Below are 14,859 nucleotides of genomic sequence, written 5' to 3' on the forward strand. Positions count from 1 at the left end.
TTTTATTTTATTGACTCCTAAAACTAGCTGTTCACTAAAGCCAGCCAGAACAGTTTCTACCAATAAACCTTCCAGCCCACCCCTACCTCACCCTCAAAATTCTGATTTGGAAAGTTATCTCAATATGTTTATGTTCATTGGGTGTCATTTTAGTTTTCTCTCTTCTTATAAGGCATTGTTTAAAAAAAAATGTTAAGACAATTACTTTCAATGGTATATTTTTTTCTGTTTGCATTTACAAAACTTTCCAAAAGAATAAAATAAGAAAAGGAGGCCTGGGTGACTCAGTCAGTTAAGCTTCTGACTCTTGATTTCGACTCAGGTCATAATCTCACTCATAGGATCAAGTACCCAGTTGGGTTCTGTGCTGATAGTGCAGAGTCTGCTTGGGATTCTCTCTCTCCCTCTCTTTCTACCCCTCCCCTGCTTGCTTTCCCTACTCTCTCAAAATAAATAACATTAAAAAAAAAAAAAAGAAGAAGAAAGTAAGAAACCTTGTCCAAAGCTACACTAAAACACATATATACTGAATTCCCATGATCAAGATGTCTTCATTCCTCAATTTCTTCACCTACCTAATGCAGATAAATGTGGTCCCTACTTCAAAGAAATTTGGAAGATTAAATAAATTGATACATTTACGTGCTTTAAGTAGTTCCTGACACATATAAAGTTATCAGTAAATGTTAGCTATTTTTGCAACCACCACAATCTTCATCATCTGCAGATCTTGAAAAATGAAGCAAAAGAAATAAAGTTAGTTTTAAATGCTTTGTTTTTAGTAATCGAATGTCATCTCTTAGGCATTGCTTGTCTAAATACAACACTGTTTAATAATTCATTCTACAGCTTTGCCAGGGATTAACCAGTAAGTTCACCAGTCTTTAAATATTCATAATTGCCTTTTGTCCCTCTTCAAAAACTTGGGGCACTTGCCATTTTTAGTCTTCAGGTACCTCTTCACTCGAGATTCCAGGATTACTTGACAATATTTTTCTGTCATGCCTATAAATTTTTCTCCTCCCTGAGGTGAAACCCATCAGAGTCTGAGCAGCTCTGTCTTGGTGCTCTATTTCCTCTTGTGCTTCAATTTTCCTTCAAACTTATTTGTTCTATCCTTTCCAGGGTTAATATTATTCTCCTTAATCAAAAATATGGAAGCAAAATAGAAACAGAATGGTTCTATTTTCATCATGTTGCTATTACACTATGTATCTCAGCAGTTGTCCAATGACTGACTTTAGCTTTTTGCTCTGAACATAACTTAAATGTATATAATTATTTATACACCCATGCTTTTTGTGCCCTCAATGTTTTTCACATGCTTCTCATCTTCACATCACCTCAGATTTTTTTCCACCTTATTTACACTATTACAAATAGGTGCTACCTGCTTATCTTCATTCTCGGTTTCATGAGCCCATGGAGAGTTCACAGTGATATCAAACTATTTGGTTTAGGTTTGCTTATAGTAACGCTCTTTTCTTCTTACCTGAGATCATTTGTAATTGTGTAGCCATGTTTCTACTTGTAAATTTCCCAGGCTTCGTGGTCTATCTTCCCTCTTGAAATGTGTGCACCTTTTTCAAGAAATTTTTTTAAGAATATTTAAAGAATTTTAAAAATATAGTTTCACTCAAATCTAGGAAACCTCTCGCTATGCTAAGGATTCTTCTCTAGGAATATTGCGCTAGCAACATCCCTTTCTTTCAAGATTACCATTATTTGCACCTCACCAAGAAGTTCTGCATTGTTGGAAGTAGTTAAATCCAAATAAGCAGCTTCTATTATGATTCTTTTGAAACCTTAAGCGATTAAAATGTCAATAAAGCTAGTCATGAAATTATAAGATACTCAGCTTCTAGCAGAATGTATCTCAAACCATCTGACTAATTGAATTGGCCCAATTCACCAACTTCTATTACAAATAATATGATTGACCCCGAAATAAAATTCCACCTGGATTTCTTTCCTTAAATGTAGGTGCTTCATGAAGTATCTGGCCTTAGCTCTCCTTCTCTTTTCATAAATATGTTTCCCGTCATGCTCTGACAGTCTTCTGACTTCAGCTATTCCTTCCAAAACTCCCGCATCTTTAGCTCTGACCCCTCATCTCTCTCCAACCAATGTTTCAACTGCCCACCAGACAACTCCACCTGGTTGACCCAAAGACACCCCAAACTTTTTTAAAGTTTTTTTATTTATTTTGAGAGAGAGAGAGAGATTAACAGAGCACACACATGCGTGAGTAGGGTGGGGAAAGGGAGTGGCAGAGACAGAGAATCCCAAGCAGGCTCCGTTCTGTAAGCACGGAGCCCAACATGGGGCTCAATCTCATGAACTGTGAGATCATGACGTGAGCCAAAATCAAGAATCAGACACTTAACTGAAGGGGCCACCCAGGCACCCCAAGACACCTCAAACTTGGTGTGAATCTACCATCTTCCCTACCCAACTCTTTCTTCCTTCTTCTGAGTTTCTTGTGTCTATTGGCAATGCTGCTCTACCTCGGCATAAAAGCCTCATAGGTAACGTCTGCTACCTCTTGCTCAAGCTTTCCTGGTCTTATGTATGAGTCATAGCCTAAATGACCATCCCCATTCAAGTGCTCCTCCTTCAACATCTACTACACAATTAGGCTATATTAAATTTCTTAAAACATAGGTTTTAACTCTATTAATCCTCTCCCTCTGAACACTTCCATTGCTTTTTATCTCAATACATAAGTAAATGCCAAACCCCTTGTCCTGCCATTCAATTTTCTTCTGAGGACTTACCCTCACCCTGCTATCCCTATTTTATTTCCCACTAACTCATATGGCAACATAGATTCCAGAATTGCTGTTCTATATAATGTTCCAATTTTCTACTTCTAGGCCTTTGCTCATATTAAGCCCTTAACCTGAATGCCCTTCCTCCCCACTCCCCTGGACCCCACCAACTATCCAACATACTCTACTCAAATGCTACATCAAAGCCTCTCCCAACCATACCATCTAGAAGCAACTGCTCCCTGTCTCCCCTCAACTCCCACAGAACCTCCCTTATGCCTCAGGAATGACATCTGTCACTTTATTTCTTAGACTGTATTAAGTTACTTGAATTAATGATTTTCTTTATTTATGAGAATTTAAGTTTCTTGACAAAAGCATCTGCTTCTGAATAATTTTTAAATATTGCACAACTTCTAATGTCACCTTAAACACAGCATTTGTACATCAGTACTGCAGTATTAGATAAATTAACCATTAAATAACTCAGGATCGGGGCGCCTGGGTGGCTCAGTCGGTTGAGTGTCCGACTTCGGCTCAGGTCATGATCTCACGGTCTGGGAGTTCGAGCCCCGCGTGGGGCTCTGTGCTGACAGCTCAGAGCCTAGAGCCTGCTTCAGATTCTGTGTCTCCCCCTCTCTCTGACCCTCCCCCGTTCATGTTCTGTCTCTCTCGGTCTCAAAAATATAAATAAATAAATAAATAAATAAATAAATAAATAAATAAATAAATAAATAAAAATAACTCAGGATCAATCATGTCTTCTTTACAGATTCAGGCATTTTTAGAATATTAGCTCCTTGTTAATCAATAATATCTCTAAAATACACTCCTAAGTATCGTGCTTACTGTGAATACGGTAATATCATTGAATCATAGATGGTCACAGTAGCTTTCTATCTGCACAAGATAAATAAATTTTCAAAATAATCAAGAGGTAGCTTTATACAGAATTAGAATTTGTGGGTGTCAACTGCTAAAATATTCTAAGTCAGACAGCTAAGAATCTACACAACTGTTCACTAAACAGAAGTCCTCCTTAGTTGAACATTAAAGAAGTAAACATCAATATAAGTTACTCATAAGAGTTAACGTTAATAAGTATCTGATGTGCCAGGTAACAAAAGGTGTCTATAGAGACGTTCAAGCTACCGGGAAAATTTTTGGGAGCAGATGGCATTTCACACCTATTTGTTCCATGATAATATGGGAAGGAATTAGCAGGCTCTGGTAACTTTCAGTACACTAGCAATAGAGGTAGGTATACAACTTAGTGTTGACTTATAGTTTATTTTGCCTTTATAAAATTAACTTATTGCCATCTTATTTTTCAGTAATTCCTATAGGTCCCTGTGAAATTTTGCAAAAGGATAACTTGCTGTTGAATATCTTATGAGGAAAAAGTGCTTCTATCTTAAAAGAGAACCATGCCTATAACATTATAAACTTATCTTCTTAATTACCTAGACTGGCATAAGGGAGGCATCACATTACCTCTGAGAGACAAAACATTGGTATTCCTTAGCAACCCTGTGTAAGCCTTGTGTTGCCAAAACACTTCAGACACCCTGCCTCCCTCTACCCACAGCTTTCCCTTATTACTAACCCCAAGATGAAACCAGCCCAAACTGGCTATCAGCAGGGGTGGGGAAGAATTGCTGGCTTCAGCAGTCACTGTTTCTTATACATTCTTCTCTATGGGCCACCAGTGGTGAGAGGTGGATGATTACACACCCACACTAAAAAGGGTACCAAAAATGGGCTCCCTCCTTTCCCTCCCTCACTCCTGTTGCTGGCTATGCTGGCACTGCCTCTAGGCCACAGTTCTTCATGATAGAGGGGACAATGAAGGAAGTTGTGAGAAGCTGGACTAATTTCTCATTCAGGAAAATGGTGTCATGAATTGGCTAAGAGTGTGGAGGCTGAACTAACTCAAACTGCGTGGGTTCAAATCCTGGCTCCACCACTTATGAGTTCTGAGAGCTTGGATAAGTTAATTAATTAGTAAAACTTACATTTCCTCTTCCAAAATAAAAATCGTCATGATATCTTTGTTATTATGATGATTTGATGAAATAGTTCCTGTAAAATACTTACCAAAATGTTTGGCATAATACATTTAAAACATTACTAATCTTTGCTCAACTACAGGCTCTAGATACAGTGGAGAATTGACTCACAGGTTATCAGAGTTTTTGTTCCTAAAGGACCAGATTTGATCCAAAGCAGTGATACCGGAGACCGACACTTGTTGCCTAGCTAATTTTTTTTTTTCACAAGAGCTGCTCATGAAATTTACAAAGTGAAACTGATGAAGTCATATATTCTTCTAACACACAAAGAAAAACATGACATAAAGTTGGAGAGCAACATGTTGTTTTTCTTCAACAAATGTACCTGAACTTATACATCAAAAAAAAAGAGTTTTTATCTTCAAAGGAGTCACATCAGGAAGCCATGCACTTATTTCAACAATGCTGCCAAGTGTTTTTGGAACACTTCCTTCTAAATTACCTTCTGAGCCCGCTTCAAATTCTTTTAGTTGTCTTCATTGGCAACAAGTTTTTATCCTTTGGGAGTTTTCAATTTTGAAAGCAGATTTAAAACCCACTCTTATAAAATAGACAGAGGATAATGTCACTTCTGGTCAAAAAAAAAAAAAATAAGGAAATAACTGCCTTTTTGCATAGCTTGTAAAATGCCTAAAACAATTCCAGAGAGGGAATCTCGAAAACATTTCAGGCTAATGGAAGCATTATCAGAATTAATGTGCTACTTTCTGTGCTTAACAGGTTAAGTGGTATTTACTTAATTTTTTAAGACAAATACTTACAGAGCACTACGTGTGAAGCACTGTCCTAGGAACGTTTACATACATTTAATGCTCATATCTTATGAGGGAGATTCTCTTATCCCCATTTTTCAGATGAGGTAATTGAGGCACAGAGGAGTTAAGGACTTTGTCCAAGGACACAGAGCTAGTAAATGGCAGAGCAAGAAATCAAACTCAGGCTAGTTAGTATATACGCTATATTTTCTAAAAAGTACCTCTGGGCATTAACAGTTATGCTTTCTGGGTTTTTTGAGGTAATGCAATTTAAACTTGGTGAAAGATACAGTATCTCCCCATGAATTTTGTGTAACCTTGACTTAAAGCCCTCTTACTGTTTATAAGCATTATCTGAACCCTTTTTTCTCTATCTTCACATAGCAAATTATACAGGGAGGAAACACTCCACTCTCTAGCTTCCTAGTTTTCTAATGCTCTGTAGGCCAGCTATCCTGTTTTCCCACAGAAGCAAACCTTTTACCCAGCAGTTTCTTCAGCCCTGTGCCAGGAACAGTCTCTCTCCTCACAGAGTTTCCTCATGTCTATTTCAAAACTCCCTCCTTAAAATTCACTTTTCCCGTTGCATCACTCAGTAGCTCAATCTTGCTACGTTAATGGGGAATATGTTTTTTAAGGGGATGGGAGGGTAGTGGGGAAGGAAAGACATTAAAACATTTTCAAGTTCTCTTTTTTTTCATAAGCAGCTTATATCGTTTTCCATCAGCAAAATGCTTTGAATGTCTCACTTTGCCCTCCTTCACTTTGAAATCTGAGTTTCCAAAGCAGCTTCCTACTAATGCCAAGAGCATACGCCTGGCCAGCCATTCAGTAATGACGACAACCCCAAGGAAACATATTTAAGCAAACTGAAAAAATAGATTATGCTGGAACTTCTTTTATTTCAGGATAAAAGAAAAATACAGGAAGAAATCTCACAGAAGCGTCTGAAAATAGAGGAAGAAAAACTAAAGCACCAGCATTTGAAGGTAATTTGTTATTTTAATTTCATTTCAATGATTTTGTATTCAAATATTCTAATGGCATTCAAATTTCTGTAGTAAAGATGCTTTAGGAAGGAAAAGAGAATCAGCATAGTTCTACTAACACCCTAATAACCATAGGGCAGGACAAGGATCTAGAAAATCTGCATATGAGATTAATACCTTCTGGTAAACTTGCGGAAAGTTGAAAGCATGCTTTTATTACTTTATCCCTTATTACTGAATTTCCTCATTTTCTTGGCTAACCTTGAGAATCCAGCCTTGATAATTTGGCCCTGAACACAGTCTTGCTTAACATCCCTAGGGATAGAACCAGCTAGGAAGTCCCTTTTGGAATCAATGAAAGGCCAGCCTTTCCCCAGGGGGTACACAGCAGACACTGTCTGGCAGGGTCAAGGATGCTTGGATTTAAAAGCTCAGTGCAATGAATCCAATTTTGTTTGAGTATGGCTTCGGGGTTTTGTTTTATTTTGTTTTGTTCTGTTTTGACAAAACATGAGATCATCACCAGAAATAAATCTCCATTTTTAAAATCAGACTTTACATCTTCCACGGGTGTGGTCATGTTGTAATTAAAGCACATTGAGTTTCAACATTTTATTACGTAGCTTAGTCACAGGATGCAACCAAATGACAAACAGGAGCTCCTTGTGAACAGGTCCAAGCAGGAAGCTACTTAGCTGGCAGGGCTGCTATCAATAGATTTAATGAATCCCTCAATGAAACAATGCCGCACACTTGTGGAATCTACACACTTAAGGTAAACTTGCCGAATTCAGCTAACTCCATCTTTCTCATGGGTCAGGTAACCACCTCTGAAAAGAAACATAATTTAAGATTCCAATTAGCCTCAGTTCTCTGGATTCTGTTTGCTCCTTTGTTTCTATATAAATGGACATTTCCAAAGTTTGATGGATAATTTCAAAGTATAGTCAGCCTGCTATCCTTGCAGTATTCACTTGCAGTGAATTTACATAAGTAGTAGACATAGCCAAGAAATGCAGTGTATATAATCAGAAAAATCAATGAAACAAAAACAAATTTTACCAAGTTACTTTGGTGAAGCTCAAATCAAAAATCAAATCCACAATAATTTTTGAGCTAAACCATTTCTAACTGTTAATCAGTGCTCTCTCTCTCTCATTCTCTCCCTCTCTTTCCCTCCCTCTCTCTCTCCCTCCCTCTCTCTCTCTCTCTCTCTCACACACACACACACACACACAGTTTACACACAATTTGAGTCTCACAATAAAGTAATGATTGCTTCTGAGTAAACAGAAAGCTGTCTAGCATTCAACAATTGCTATTCTTGTAGAATGTGTAGCCAAACAACAGTAGAGCTCACAGTAAGAGAAAGGGTTAAATATTCCCTCAGTTCACTCTAGGAAGCAAGTTTCACAAAGAAAACTCTGGCTCCAGGGCACCTGGGTGGCTCAGTCAGTTGAGCTTGAGTGTCCAAGCTCAGGTCATGATACCAGGGCCATGGGATCGAGCCCCATGCTGGGTTCCATGCTGAGCGTGGAGCATGCCCAGGGTTCTCTCTCTCTCTCTCTCTCTCTCTCTCTCTCTCTCTCTCTCTCTTTCTCTCTCTCTCTCTACCTCTGCCCCTCTCCCCTGCTCTTGCTCTCTCTCTAAAATAAAAACAGAAGAGGAAAGGAAAGGAAAGGAAAGGAAAGGAAAGGAAAGGAAAGGAAAGGAAAGGAAAGGAAAGGAAAGGAATGGAAACTCTGACTCACTGAAAGTTCTGTTTCTGAAGTGGCACTTCTTTTCAGTATTACCAAAACCAGTCCAAAAAAATAATACATGATCTTCCATATAGGTTTGCTTTCTGGAACCCAGGATACCTCTTCTAATCCAATCCAATCAACACATTATCATGCTTTGGATTGCTGTACACAGTTGTGCAGATTGTGTACTGCACAAAGGTACCTGAGAAAGGAGTGCTAAAACCCTGCCCATGCTCCCTTGGAACTGTGCACTCTGTCATCAGTCTGCTTCTGTCTGAAGGATGAAGTTTCTTTTTCTCTGCACAAAGGAGCTATCCACCTTCCCAGGCTGTGCACTGACCCAAAAGGGTGGAGATGAGAAACAGCAATTTTTCCTGATTTTTTTATTAATGCCATAGAAACTAGCAGTGGCCCTGGAGGGCTGTAGCCCTTCTGCCTGCAACCTAGTGGGAACCCCAATATTAAATAAATAACTAGGACAGGTTAAAAGATAATTTCTTAAATTTAAATAATAGTATAAGCAGTAATCTGGGGTGGTCAAAGGAGGTCTATTAAAGGTGTGGGATTTAAGCTGAGTCTTAACTGATAAGTAAGATTTATATAGGTGTATATAGGACCTTTTAGTCAATAAACATTTATTAAGGACCTATTATGTGTAAAGTACTAAGCAGGGCACTAAGAATACAAAATAAAGTTTGACCTGTATCCTTAAAATGGTAACTGACACAGGAACTTACAAAGACATACATTATGTGATGAGTGCTGTGTGCAAGACTAAAACTGCAAAAGGAACACAGAGGAAAGACTGGCAGTTTGAATAGAGTCACATTCGTCTAAGTTTTGCAGAAAATGGTTGGCCACAGCAAACAGCAACTAGGCACTGTTCCAAAATGGGGTTCAGAAATGTGCAGAAGTATTTTTAAAATCAATTCTAAAATATGTTCACCAAGTCAAGAAAGCTCTATTGGCCTCTACAGTTGCCAGTCTCCTTTAATTTTCTTCTTCATCCACCTGTTCTCAGCACTTTCCTGATTGCAAACTATTTCATTACACTTCACAAACATAAACATTTACAAAGTGCTCCTTCTGTGTCATTAGTACATACATTTCCAAATAATTGTAGGAACTCACTCTGATATTCTTTCGCTCTGGAACCTGGCAATCATACCAGTGACATGCTAGAAAGGGAGTTTCTGGGGATATGAGTAGCATTCTAACTTTCAAACATTTTTGAGATTTGTACACTATGGGTCTCCTTGCCTAGTAACATGATCACAATCTGTCACCAAGACACACAAAATGCACTCAACTTAGAAAACTTTTCTTTTCTGGAAGTCCATTTGATCCATGGTATAAAGAACTAATTTATTCCTAAAGTCTACTCTAACTGCTGTATAGAACGGAACATGCTTCAGGAAAACCTTTCCCTAAAAAAAAAATTAACTGCCCAAATATCCATTACCCACATGTCACTTATATTTTCATACAGTTAATACGGCTTTTGATTCTGAATGTCATTGTTGTGAAACAGATTTTACATCGACCTCATAGATGAAAGCACAAGTCTAAACTGTGACATAAAAGCAAAATAACTATCTTTAGGTTGTCACAATACGTAATTGTACCATATCATTTTAATTGCACATCCAAATTATGTATTTTATATTCAGAGGCAAAGGGTTCTTTGCCAGAGGTAAATGACAATTTGTGAATTATGAACAAAGTTTTACAACGATAAAATTTAAATTATTCTTGTTCCTAACCAGACTAAGAACCAAGAATGTAGCCCCAAGTTCACATAATCACATCACATGAATTATTCTCTGTTCTCTGTAACTCAGCATCATAAGACCATCCCATCTGAGTGCTTCTTGTAGTGATATGGATGTAAATGACTGAAACTGTCCTGGTAGGTGGTTTGTAAGGACTGTAATTTACTTTTGATAGGTGTCATCTGTCTTCTTTACTATGCATTAACTATCATCACATTCCATCAAATAAAAATAAATTAAAATCAAAGTAAATTCCTCAAATGAGTGTACTAAGATTTTCTTGGCATCTTTGACCTCAAGAGATAGATCTTGACCTTTATTAAGAACATTTTAACTGTGTCTGTGGGAGAACATTTCCGCAAACAGCTCAACAGCCATAATTAAGGGTTAAGGTAACACTGGGGCAAAGAATCTCTGGCTACAAACTGGAATAATACAAACTACTCTTATGGGGGGTGTTGTCCACATGCAATCACTTGAAACTCTGAAAAGGACAAAATGAACGTGATCATGTGGGATAAGGCTGTTACTCAATCTAGTGGTTTTCAAACTGTGTGTTCTGGGCATCCACAGGCTTCTGGGCCCCCTCCCTGCTTCAACTAGAGCAGGCCAGGTTTTATCAGCTCTATAAAGTATAATTCCATACAATATATATTTGTAAGCAGTATAACATTTCTTATTGGTTTGAAGACCATTGCCTTACTTAAAATAACCATCATGTGATACTTACCTAGCACAATCAACCTTATTTAAATTTTGTTTAAAATTCGAAGATATTTAGATTCCAGTAGTATTAGTTCTAGCATCCTTTTAAAAAAGGCAAAAGTTCTTTTTACTTGCTCTCATTTTAATTGTGATGTAAGAGAAAGAAGTCTCAGACAATACAGAATTCCCATTCTTCTCACCATTTTAGGCACAAATCCCCAATAAGTAATTATTAAACAAATAGTTTACACAAGTAGATTAGATATATAGGGAGAACAGTTTTCTTCAGGAAGAAAAGGAGAAACTCAAACTCTTTGGAATTAATACCTAACACTTCCTACGTAAGACATGGATGGGGTGCTAGCTAAGTCCTCTCCAAAATTTACACATCTCTCATTTGCTTTTTCTCAGGCTCAGGATCCAGGATTATAATTCTTTCATGCAAATTCAAAGGGTTTTTTCCCATATGATAAAACATAAATATTTATCATCTTGTTAAAGTTGACAAAATTTCAAGTTAGATCAGTGAATTTTGTGCATCGTATTATTGGAACAAGTAGTTTTGTACTAAACTTAGGTATCTGGAACCGGGGAGGTTCTCAGAAGACAGAAGAGGTACTGGGTGGGCAAAGCAATAAGTGCTGACCACACCACTTAAGACTAACATCGAATTAGTTTAAGACACAATAGCAATCTCTTGTTTTGCCCCTCATTTCAATTAATCCCACACAAAAAAATTTTGGAGCATTTTCTGTACACTGTCATTGGGATGAATAAAAAAATGGCTTCAAGGAAGGAGCCTTTTACTTCAAAGACAAAAGATGTACACCCATTAATCAAATAAGTAATAGTTAGACATCACGTGATAAGATCTCTGTACAACTGCTAGACATACAGTGTAGGTAAGCAGAGTGCTGCATGATTCTCAAGAAAGAGAGCTCTCTGAGGGTAAGGATGGGGGAAGGACAGAGATTTTCACAGAGAAGGAAGAACCTACTCTAGAACGTGCAGGATAAACAGGATTTAGATACATAAAACTGGCTTTGGAAGGGGGTTACAAAGGGTGCAATGAAGGGAAACACCAGATTTATTCAGGTAACGCAGTGAGAAAAAAAATCATTTCTCTTTACTATGTTCACTATTAACATTCATAAGATTTCAAAGTAGTTAGAGATTTAGGAAATTATTGATTAAGAACATCTTTATGTTTCCTGATATCAGAAAAAGGCCTTAAGGGAGAAATGGCTTCTAGATGGAGTCAGCAGCGGAAAAGAACAGGAAGAGATGAAGAAGCAGAATCAACAAGACCAGCACCAGATCCAGGTTCTAGAACAAAGCATCCTCAGGTACAGCCCTCACTGACCTACTCCATAACTCCCTTTATTTTGACTTTGCCCATGTTGCATGTATAAGATCCATTCTTATTTTTAAGGGCATAATCACATCTTCATTTGGATTTCTAATAAAGACTAAGGCAACACCAGAAGATGACAGAAATTTCACTGTTAATGCCACCTACACATAGCAACACATGATTTATTTTTTAAATACATACTGGTGACTTACCCAGAGCTCTCCAAGCCTATCTCCTCATCTAAAAAATGGTAGTAACAATATCTATCTTTTACAGTTGTTGAGCAAATTAAAAATATATGTGCTAAGCTACTAGCACCAGCTGGCACATAAGGGGTAGTCAAAAAACAGTCCTTATTCACAGCCCCAACCCTTACTCTCACCTTAGGACAGGTGACAGTTCTCTGGATGTGTTTACACTGTGTGTCCATCACCCTTCTCCTGGGCTCTCCCCAGTCACAACCATGTTTTGGAAGAGAAGACACTGTAGGAATACTTCACTAGCATTTTCTCTCTTCTACCTTCCCAATTATTTGGTCCCAGGTGTTGACCTCACTTCTCAATGTCCTTCCCTGCCCATCACCCACAATCAGTACCAAGTCAGCAACTTGTGATATAACAAGTAAAGCTTTTAAATTGCCTTGGCTTAAAAAGTGATGAACATGAAAAATATATATATATTGAAAAGCTCGAATGGAAGATTGGGTTGTTAGTATTATCACAAAATATAGATAGCATGAAAGAAAGAGACGTGGGAAATGTCAGAATCATTTTCTAACCCACACACAGAAAAAAGATGGAATTTCTTGTGGTATAATAATGACAATAATTTAAAGCCTATGGATCTTTGAAATAAATATAGGTAGCTTTCAAAATCTCACTCACTGTGAATTTGTCCTCTTTAGTGAGAACTATAGGAAAGACCTGAAAGGTAAAAATATCCACTAGCTGTACAACTACATTTTGCCCATCCTCACCACACTATACAGATTGCATTAGGCCTTCAAATTGACAGCATGGAAAAAAGCTTCCTTTTTTTAACTGTTTCTCACGTTACTTGCCTAATTTCACACGCTTGCACATTTAATAGCTAAAATCACTGACTACTCATCCTTATTCAGATGTTTCTTTAAATTAACAATTCTTTAAAAGTTATATTGTAATCATTGAAGTGTTTATATTTATAAACCCCTCGGTTGTTTGCTCAAAGATGTGAAGTGTTTCTGAATGGTAGATAACAATTCCTTAAAAATAACTCAATAAATCAACTCTACAGTTGGGAAAACTTGATCCTTTGTCAGGCGTCCCTTAGCAAGAGCTTCTTAGCAAAGTCTGGCTTAGCTGATGATTACTTTCTCGTCCTTAGCACAGAACCCTTATCTCTGAAGGAGTTCTGAATTTAATCCCTGCATACCCTACGCTCTGCAGACATATGCCTGCTTCTCTTCAGAGCCCCCTCTTATTTAAGAGTCTTTGCCCATACTGAATACCTACAACTTTTTCTGCACTTGATGATAACTGAAGTGGCTAACAGACTCAGACGCATTAACAAGTTTGGGCAGCGCTGTAAGTAATCCCAGAGAATTTACTAGGGTTCTACTGATTGCTTTCAGACCTTGCCTGAATGCTCTGAGAAGCACATAAACTTCTAGTGGTACCGACCATGGCTTCCCTAGTTAGAGTTCCTATATGACCAAAAAAAAAAAAAAAAAAAAAAAAAAAAAAAAGCAGGAGGAAGAGGAGCAGGAAGAAGAAGAAAAACCATATTTACCAGCCAGCCATATTACCTGCCAGGTACTTTACAGATTATCATCCCATCTAATCTTCATAACCCTGTGATGCATTGTCATTATCTTCACTTTTGGCACATAAGGGGTAAAGAATTCACATAATTACAAAGTGGTGGATCAGAAACTCATGACTACCCTATGCTACCTATAAAGTGATGCCACACAGCATTTTAGACCACACACTATGGTCCGAAAACCTATTATCTCTTACAGGAAGTCTTTAAAGCATGTTCTGACCCTTGGTTCTCCTTTCTCCAAAGAGCTCCTAGCACTCTCCGGATCTTCTTTCATGTTGCTCTCACATTACACAATTCTGGCATCTTCTGATGAGTTTATTTTTTTTTTTTATTTTCTGTTTTAATTGAAGTACTGTTGACGTATAATGTTACATTAGTTTCAGGTATACCAAATAGTGATTCGACAGTTCTATACATTACACAATGCTCACCACAACATGTACAGTCACCACCTGTCACCGTACAATGTCACTGCAATATTATTGACTGGATTCCCTAGGCTGTGCTTTCATCCCCGTGACTTCACTACAACTTTGTTTTAGATCTTCAGGATGTCATTAACCATAAGTGCTCCTTTATTAGCACCAAATGATTTTAACCCCCAAATATAAAATAACAGGAATGATTTATTTTTAAATGGCCTTGTGCCATTGACAAAGCACTTGCACTTCCATTAAGTCATTTCATTCTCACAGCAATCCTAGAATGAAAGCATTAACACCTCCATTGCATAGAGGAGGAAATAGGCTCAGAGAGGATAAGGGACTTAATTAAGGTCACAGAGCCATTAAAGGTAAACTTGGGCCTCACAGCAAGTCCCATTCAGTGCTCTCCTGCTATAAAACTAAAAGAGAGCTGTGGGTGTACATGTTCTGGAAATAGTAAAACATCTA

At 37.7% G+C, this 14,859-nt stretch overlaps 1 protein-coding gene across 1 annotated transcript in view; it reads left to right on the forward strand.

Moving 5' to 3' along the window:
• Window positions 1–14,859, forward strand: part of PALMD (palmdelphin) — a 50,503-nt gene that overhangs the window by 11,380 nt on the left and 24,264 nt on the right. The window contains exons 2-3 of the mRNA XM_042953014.1: window positions 6,507–6,587; window positions 12,028–12,152. Coding sequence (XP_042808948.1) covers window positions 6,507–6,587; window positions 12,028–12,152 — 206 coding nt within the window. The remainder of the gene's footprint in view (window positions 1–6,506; window positions 6,588–12,027; window positions 12,153–14,859) is intronic.

The sequence above is a fragment of the Panthera leo genome, chromosome C1 (assembly GCF_018350215.1).
Source record: "Panthera leo isolate Ple1 chromosome C1, P.leo_Ple1_pat1.1, whole genome shotgun sequence".
Lineage (NCBI taxonomy): Eukaryota > Metazoa > Chordata > Mammalia > Carnivora > Felidae > Panthera > Panthera leo.